Source organism: Zeus faber (genome assembly GCF_960531495.2).
Source record: "Zeus faber genome assembly, chromosome: 15".
Classification (NCBI taxonomy): Eukaryota; Metazoa; Chordata; class Actinopteri; order Zeiformes; family Zeidae; genus Zeus; species Zeus faber.
Window position 1 is genome coordinate 7665169 of NC_137194.1, and position 9227 is coordinate 7674395.

The following is a 9227-nucleotide window of genomic DNA, read 5'->3' on the forward strand; positions in this document are numbered from 1 at the left end:
AACCCCCTTCACCTGCACCAATCTCGACGTATCGTTCCCCCTTTGTCCGCTGCGGTGTACGCCCGCCAAGGCAGGATTTTGGAATTCACTCCTGGGCGGTGTTGTTCCAGAGAACCTTATACCGCTCATCGCACGACTGCACTGAACTCAGCTGACACACTGACACCAGAGCCCTGGACTTCCATCCATAGAAGTTACCGACACTGGATTTGGGAACACCACTTTTCGGCACTTCTACACAATATTGTTTTTCCCCTGCCAGGGATACACCAAAATATTTTGAAAATCCTTCTAAAATCATTGCCAAAAAAAACAACAACAAGGAAATATCAAACCAAGCTGATATTCTTATATTGGTGTATACTAGAGAAGGGGTTCACAGCCAAATCTTTTTTAGCATTTAGAATTAAGCTAACATAAAAAAAACCAATCATCATTATTAAGGCTGAGTACAAATATTTCGTATAAATGTATAAAAAGTAAATCCATAAGATAAGAAAGTACATGAAATACCACGCTGCATTTTGTATGACCTTCTCACACACACAGACATTATATATATATATATATATATATATATATATATATATTTTTTTTTTTTTTTTTTTTTTTATATATAACCTTTTCATTTAAATGTTTTTTTCTGCTTTCTGACTGCATTTGTTTCAATGGGGGTTGGGACAACAGTTTGAGAATTATTGTTGTTATTGTTATTATTATTATTATTATTATTATGTCATTTTAATATACAGTATGTCCTGCACCAGCACAAGGGCCCTCTGCAGTACCCCCACAGTCCCCTAGGGGCCTGTAGATCCTTGGTTGAACATCCCTGCTTACACACCCACAGAGTAATGTTCACTTTGTTGGGAACTCCTTCATTTCCGGTCATTAAAACGTTCATACGGATTTGTGCATTGAATAGGATTTTCCTTTGATAGGACATGTTTTTGTGCTGAAAACACGTGACATGTTATGCCCCCCAACCTTACTCAATATGTTCTGACATGTTCACGTCACTCACCTGTGAAAATCCCCTTGAATAAATTGCCTTGGCTGACTTGAGCTGCCACTTCACCTGGAATAACCGAGCGGAATATGTGTTTACAGGTGTGAGAGGTTTACACGTAGGGCCTGAATAAAGATGACGATAATCCCAGAGTTATCCCCAGGGATTAACTTTAAACGTGAGAAACAAAGTGTCCATTGAGGAGAGGGAGAGAGAGAGAGAGAGAGAGAGAGAGAGAGAGAGAGAGAGTGGGGGAGGGAGAGGGGGGAGAGAGAGAGGGAGAGAGAGTGTGTGTGTGTGTGTGTGTGTGTGTGTGTGTGTGTGTGTGTGTGTGTGTGTGTGTGTGTGTGTGTGAAAGTGGAAGGTAAAAGCAGAACATCCTTTTGTGCCGCAGCAATTACTGGAGCACCTATTTTCCTTATTACATAATACATAAGCTGGGCTGAAGGGGGGAGGGGGGGGCGATACTGCAGGATTTGGTTTCGATCGGATACCAAGTAATACCAGGGCAGGATCAGCGGTATCCATACCGGGGGGGTTAAGTTGCCGTGCGCGACGTGGGACGGAGTGAAACGGATAATTTGGCTCGGCTCAGCAATAAGAGAAATAAAAAAAAACAAAAAAACAGTTTTACTTATTTTGGAGAGAGAAACCGGTCCTTTATTGGTATCGATCCCATTAACCCTAGAATGGATCTCCAAAAGGATACGTAGTATTGGTAGAGCAGATACTTTTGGTCTCGATCCGCTCAACCCTGCGGCCATTTGCATGGAGTCCAACATTTGCTCAAGATCTTAAACTTAAAGGCAAACACGACAACAAACAAGGACTTTTTGTGTAGATGATGATGTGTAGAAGTAACCTTCTGGGTTCTATCACAGGGGGCCTCAGGGTTTGGCGAAATGGCTGGAGAGATATTTATAACGCGGGATGTTATTATGGGGTGTCTACATATATTATTGCACAGAAAATATGGAGGTCCCCCCGCTGCGCCAGAGCGCCGCCTTTCCGAGTGAGGGCTGTCAGATTCTCCGCCCGAGGGGCCGCCGTATGATCTGGGTGTAGGTTTTGCATCCCAAAATATGGCAGGGAAAATGGGAGTGTTGCCGTGCAACAGCGTGTAGTTAGCTCTACCGGACATTCACCATTTGCCACAAATTAGAGTTTTAAAACCCCCTTTAGTGCTCGAAAAACGGTGACAACCAAAGTTAACTGTCATAATGTCGTCATTTTATACACATGACCAATTTGCTTTTCTCCAAGCCCAATTCCAAAACAAACTAATAAATAAATAAATCTTGACTGATGTGTCAACTTGTCGCATGAGTTGGAAAATGGGAGCGATCGGTTAAAGGAAGTATGACCCCCCCCGTTTCTAGATTTTAGAAAGACAGCATATGAAGAAGAACAAGAACACACAGACAAAAAAATACAATCCACAAGATTGATAGGGATTCCGATTTATTTCATGATTCTCGGGTGGCACTGTCGGTCAACATCAATAAATCCGGTTGAACAGGCTTTGCCTTTTCATTGTTATTTTTTTTTTATTGGCGTTTGAAAAGTGTAGGAGACAGGAGTTAAACACTATTTGATAGCCTTAGTGGAGAACCCATTGTACCTCGGTGAGAGTTAAAGGGAGAGAAGAGAAGCAGAAAATCCTAAAGGTCAAACACCCGTCATTTGGATTGCTACCGCCACAACGCGAGGCAACAAAATGGTGGATAGGAGGAATTAGCGGGGAAACCCTGCAGAAAGTTAAGTAAACGATCTGGGTCACCCCAATTCTGCCATTTAATTTGGGTTGTTTTTTTTGCGAGTGAGCAGTGTGGTTGTTTTTTTTTTGTTTTGCTTTTTTTTTGCCTTGGGAGACAGCCCAGCTCATCAAATGGAACAGCGAGGACTTTTCTCTGCTGCCGATCACTCTTGGTGTAATTATCTATCTGCCTCATTGGATTCTTAGGTGTTGCTCCGTCAACCCTGAATGCATATGATGCCAAAGACAATAACGCCGTGGTGCTGTAGGTGTCGTTTTAAATGGCTAAACAAAATGGATTCCCTTTGATTTGCATGAACAAGGGGCCACTCTGAGCTTGCATGTTTAATTGGCGGTTTGATGGGGAGGACGTCAGCGACAGGAGGAGGCAGAGGGAAAACCAAGTCGGAAAGGTGTAGGTGAAGGAGAAGGAGGGCAGGGTCAAACCAGACAGAGTGCTTGCTTAGTACATTCTTCTTGACACGGACGAGGTGGTGGTGCGCGAAATGCTGCCTCCGCCGCTGAGGCTGCCGCCGGAGACTCCACCGGCGAAGCCAAATCCACTGGTTCCAATTCCGCTCAGGGCTCCGCTTACGCCTCCGCCTCCACTTCCATATCCACTTCCATATCCAGCACCACCACCACCACCACCACCACCGGCTGATCCACCTGGTTTGGTGGAAGAGAAGTGAAGTCAGATGAAACCGAACAAATTGATGAAATCATCTCATTGCTATATATTGAGCATTGCTTGGAAGTCACTTCAGGAAGAAAATAAGTCAGCTTAATAAATGGCAGCGTGGCAGACTCTTACCGAAGGCCGAGCTTGTGCTCTGAACATGGATAACTGCGTTTCCACCTCCAGTGCCAATTCTGCGAAGAGGTGCGATGAGTGTTTCGTCATGTTATCTATTATTATTCATTATGTGCTTTGATCTTAACTCCACGTCGGACTCAAGGTTCTTACCTGGACTCCTCTCCCTCAAGGAGTTTCCTGTAAGTTGCGATCTCGATGTCCAGGGCCAGCTTGATGCTCATGAGATCCTGGTACTGGCGCACCTGGCTGGCCATGTCCCTCTTGGCATTCTGGAGAGCTTCTTCCAGGTCCCTGATGCGGAGCTTGGCGTCCTTTACCGCCAGCTCACCCCGCTCCTCCGCCTCTGCGATCTGGGCCTCCAGATTGACACGCTAAAGGGTTTAAATGAGAGATTTAATACGTCAAGACATAATACGTAGAACATTTTGTAGGTACATTTTAGGTACTGTAATGAATGGTGACACTATTGACTTTGATCAGGAATTACCTGTCCCTTGACTGCCTCAATCTCGTTCTGGAGGCGGCTGATCATGCGGGTAAGCTCAGCAATCTCGCTCTTGGTGTTGCGAATGTCATCTCCGTACTGCCCAGCGTTGGACTGCATCTCTTCAAACTTATTGGACGAAAGCAGAATGTTATTTCCAAATTTCAGAATACCAAGCGGTCGGTTCATAACATGTTTATGACAGGATTTACTGCCTTGATCCACTCACCTTCTGCTTGTACCACAGCTCGGCCTCCTGGCGGGTGCGGTTGGCGATGTCCTCGTACTGAGCACGTACTTCAGCCACAATGGAGTCCATGTCCAAGTTGCGGCTGTTGTCCATCTCCACGATGACTGAGGTGTCCTTGATCTGTCCCTGGAGCTCACGCAGTTCCTGAAGAATAAGGATGTAGGCATATTTGTAAGTTGTTGATCATTTTGGTATTGGCCATCGATCAACATCAGTCCAAGAGTTGCTTGATATATTCACCCACCGCATCATAGACTGCCCTGAGGAAGTTGATCTCATCCTGAAGCGCGTCAACCTTGGCCTCCAGGTCAATTTTATTCATGTAGGCACCATCCACATCCTGGAAGAAAAGCGCGGACAATGAGCAGTTTGGGCTTTTGACGATTGTACACAGGCTTCTTACAATGTCACGAACCCCGTCGACTACATCCAGACATCTAAATCTAACTTCACTCTAGAAGTTCACTCACCTTCTTGAGCAGAACAAAATCATTCTCCACAGATGCACGTTTGTTGATTTCGTCCTCATATCTGGAAAAGGAAGTGAAGAAGGTGGTCAAAAAGCACTCAAATCTGCAAAGTTGAGTGTGTTGAGTTTGTGCCGTTTAAAACCCACTTGTTCTTGAAGTCCTCCACCAGGCCCTGCATGTTCCTCAGCTCCCCTTCCAGCTTGATCTTCTCGTTGCCCAGCCCGTCGAGCTGCCTGCGCAGGTTGGCGATGTAGGCCTCGAACATGCCGTCGATGTTGGAGCGGGTGGTGGTCTGGTCCTGCAGGAGGGTCCACTTGGTCTCCAGCATCTTGTTCTGCTGCTCCAGGAAGCGCACCTGGAGGAGGGAAGGTGACAGCGTAGAGCGAGTGGAGATTCAGTGCGGAAAGGGGACGCTCTAAACAAAATAAATGAATAATAAATAAACAAAATAGACGAATAAAAATAAATAAGCAACAAAGATAAAATACATTTTAAATACAAACAAATAAATGGGTAAATGAAATGAAATAAATATAATCGGTCGTTTTGTTTATTGACATGTTAGGTCTCTTTTTGGAAGGGGCTTGCCTCATTTCTATCATTTCCATGTAATAGAAAATTCCAATCTAGATTGAAAATGTCATGAGTAGACAGACATAAGTGAAGTAATGAGAAATGAAAAAAAAAGATTCCTTGACTTGCTCTGTCAGGTGATCATATCTTATGGCCACACCTATGTGTAACTTTCCCACACAGAGGTGCCTTGTATATACTGATTGGATCGGCGGCAGCCATTTTAAAATATTCCCTCGGGGCTGGGATGTTTACTGGGAAAGACCAAATTGTCTCTCTTGAACATCTTTCCACACGCTGAGAGAGAAAAAAAATAATTTTTCAAGGTAAGCCCCAAGCCTACACCTTGGGTGATTTGTAGCTAACCCTACTGTGCATTGTATTTAGAGAACAAACGACAATAACTGCCCAAAAATTCTGACCAGAGAGTTCAGATTAAATGTAAATTAAAACAAATCGTTTTATTTTATTGAGAGAAAAAGGCATGTACTAACGGTTACTGATATGTTGCATCGGTCCAATATACTGTGCAAAAGAACTAGGTGTGGTTTGTTCACTGTGTGTGAAGTGCTGATAAAGCGTTTTCACAGGCAGGGTGTGGTGAACTCCCTTAAGGTATTCACCTTGACGTGCACACTTTTTACTGCAGTCCCTTAAAGGTTTTTTTTTTTTTTGGAGGAAGCACGGAAAAAGCACCCAGAAAATTTTTGTTATGTGGAGGCCAGTATTAAAGTCAAGCTTCGCCTTTAACTCACACTCACACTTATTAAGATGCTGACGGTGGACTTTAATGGGTCGCTATTAGTTCTCATTGGAGCTGGCAAGGGATCCGTTGAAACCCCTTGAATTCCTGCTGCCGTGGCAATGGATGATAACCTGATACTACCACTTAGAGAGGGCTGCCAGTCACTGGATATGGCAGGGCTCAAGTTTCCTGCCACACCCCCCCTACTGTTTTGCACCAGAGAGCCAGCTTTCAAAGGCCCCATTTCAGGTAACAGCAGTGAGTATCTGCCTTTAGTTTCAGTGCAAAGGGGACTTGCTGCACAAACAGCCATTAACAATTTCATGTAAGTTGATTGCACATGCTGTTCTTAAGTATTTTCTATGTGAATGAACTGTCATATGATTACGAAGTTCATAGCTTTTTGATCCTTTCGCCGGTTGCAGCTCACAGTGTGCACAATATGTAATTGCTGTGTCAAACTGAATGAGCCGTGGAGGCTCCTTAAAGGGAGATTTAGCTATTCAATTATGACATACTGAACAAACCAAAACCGCGGTTAACAATGAAATAGTCGTCTTTTAGTAAATTTTTCGAACTTGAACCTCATTTAACCATACGTTTCCGAAAATAGATGCAATTACAGAGGTGGCAAACAGAAAGGGGTGACTCACCTTGTCAATGAATGAAGCGAAGCGGTTGTTGAGGGTCTTGATTTGCTCCTTTTCATGAGTGCGGACTTCCTGGATGGCGGGGTCGATGGAGATGGGCACTGAGTTCAGCAGGCTGGCGTTGACTGTGACCGCGGTGATTGGTGGTATGAAGACACCATTACCACTACCAAAGCCGAGAGAAGCGCCACTGCCAAATGCACCACCACCACCACTGCCATAGGCACCACCACCGGCGCCAAAGCCACCACCACCAGCGCCAAAGCCGCCACTGCCACCACTAGCATAGCTCAAAGAATAACCACCACCACCACCACCATATCTACTACTACCACCGGCAATGGCACTCTGAGTACTGAATGACCGACTTGAAGTGACTCTTTGACCTCCTCCAGAGAAGCCTCCGCTCCTCAAGGACCCGCTGGAGAAACCAACACCACCACCACCACCACCAATACTACCACCACCAATTCTAGTGGTGGAGGTCGTAGTCCTTTGCACTCTCGAAGTCATATCTGCTTTTGCTTCTTCTGTCAAGGGTTAAGAGGAAAAACGGAGCAGGGAGAGAGATAGAGCTTTCGGCGGAGCAGTGGAGGTCACTTAGAGGAGAGTCAAGTCCCTCTGAGTGTCTTCCCTCCTCTCCTCCACGCATTTATATCTGCCACTGAGTGAGGAGGAGTCTCAGCTGAGTTCCGCCCACCAAGTGTCACACCCCCGGCCGCTCCTTCTTTCAGCCACCTGTCCCTCGCGATAGGGAGGCCCGGAGCAGCCCCAGCCCAGCCCTGTCAGACAGGTAGCGGTGCCAGCCTTTCTAAGGTAATCGGGGCCACGCCAAGGTGTGCACAGAGGAATGGCATGAGAACCTCAGGGGGAGGGAAGACTCATTGGCAACGACTCACTTGAATAGCCCGCGGTCATCAGTGGGAAAGGTTGGGCAGAAGTGCATTCAGTGTTCGGCTGCTAAGTGCACTTCTTCCTTTTACAACTTACAATAAACAGATACATGATACAAAAGGCAAAATACTGTTAATCTTTTTTTTTTTCTCTGTCAGGTACCTGCCATTGGCCAATACATTCTTTCATGCTGTTCTCTGTGTATGTATGCACTGTTTATGTGCGCGCGACGTTTGCTGCTACGCGTGAGAGTTCAGTTTACAAGAGAGCAATCGAAACCTCTGGATTTAAGTCTGTGTGCAGAAGTCTGTCCTGCTGGCGGGAGCACAAACGAATGGTTCTCTCCTGAAATGCATCCTGAAGGATGAGCAACTTTGTTTATTTCATCTCAAGAATAATTTGGGAAAAAAAACTAAAAAAATACGTAGCGGGTATTCCACCAAACCTCCTTGTCTCTCGCTAAGCCTCGCACCCCATTGGCTCACGGGCTCAAAGTGTGAGGTTGTAAGGAAAAAGGAGAGAGAGGAGATACAAAGAAATTGGACAGCCGAATAAAACTTAAGGAAGATCAAAGAATTCTATGAATTGCCACATTGCCAGACATGACCCCCCCCCCCCCCCCCCCAAAATGCCAAATGACATGTTAACAACCAAAAACAAGCAAAGCAATAAACATGTGCAATCACTGGAAGCGTTGTCCCCGATTTTGCCGAAGGGAGCTAGATGACAATTTCACTCTTGCTCTTGCCTCTCCCCAACCACACGAGAGGCTGTGGTTTGGTTTCTTCTACTACTGAGTCACGACGGGCTGGCATAGGGATGGATTTGTTACTGTAGCTGCATGCCCTGCGCAGCCTTCGGGGTTCACCATTGAGCGCGTGGACCAAGCCCTTGCACAACGTGTGCTGGTAAATGTCGGCGCTGCGGGGAGCAGGCTCTGTGAGCAGGAGAAAAACTCCTTCTGCGGCTGCATGGCTTTGAGCTCGGGGCACATTTGCGGCTGCAGGGCTAGTGTGTGACCGCAGCCTTTCAGCTGCTCTGAGGCCTTGTCACACCAGCACCAATTAAAGCGTTAAAGCGCGTTAAAAAATACACACACTCGCTGAGTCCTACATGCAACGACATACCGACGCTTTCTGTTCCGTGCCCCTCTCAAAGACTGAACTGATTTAAAGAAAGAAAAGAAACGGCAGATTTCCTGTTCTGACTGATTTCGAACTGTTGATACCTGTTGGGAATCATTACGTCGGGACAGGTCCAGGCTTATCCTGCCCGTCGCCCCATAACACACTCTCCGTACGCCTTAGGGGGCATTGGGAGCCCAACCCAAATCGGAGAGATGCCAGAGCATTCTTCCGTCTCCATTCTCCGTTCTACAGTAAAGTCCATTCTACAGTACAGTAAAGTTAAAAATATAGAGTTAAGTATATTTATCGAAAAAATGAGATTCCACGACCACTTCACGGGAGTTTTAGATTTGTGTGTATGTTTGCGGACATAGACAGCGTCAATGGTCTGCATTTTCAAGTCAATTCCCATCCGCCCGAGAGACTGGATCGATGCGTCTGAAGATATTTGG

General features: G+C 45.8%; 1 protein-coding gene across 1 annotated transcript; it reads right to left on the minus strand.

The window, feature by feature from the left end:
• Positions 1-2453: 2453 nt before the first annotated feature.
• On the minus strand, positions 2454-7371 carry LOC307241013 (keratin, type II cytoskeletal 8-like). The gene is made up of 9 exons (XM_080014962.1): positions 6758-7371; positions 4933-5141; positions 4787-4847; positions 4561-4656; positions 4296-4460; positions 4070-4195; positions 3733-3953; positions 3580-3638; positions 2454-3434 (listed from the first exon to the last, which is right to left on the minus strand). Exons 1-9 carry the CDS (start codon positions 7265-7267, stop codon positions 3229-3231), a joined length of 1653 nt encoding a protein of 550 aa, XP_079871088.1. The 5' UTR covers positions 7268-7371; the 3' UTR covers positions 2454-3228.
• Between the last annotated feature and the right edge of the window lie 1856 nt (positions 7372-9227).

Excerpts from the sequence above, each read along its gene's own strand:
- LOC307241013 (XM_080014962.1), bottom strand. The coding sequence starts at position 7,267 with ATGACTTCGAGAGTGCAAAGGACTACGACCTCCACCACTAGAATTGGT. Across the intron at positions 4,848-4,932 it reads GTGGAGGACTTCAAGAACAA|ATATGAGGACGAAATCAACA; the intron begins GTGGGTTTTAAA and ends TTCCTTTTCCAG. Across the intron at positions 3,639-3,732 it reads CTTGAGGGAGAGGAGTCCAG|AATTGGCACTGGAGGTGGAA; the intron begins GTAAGAACCTTG and ends ACCTCTTCGCAG.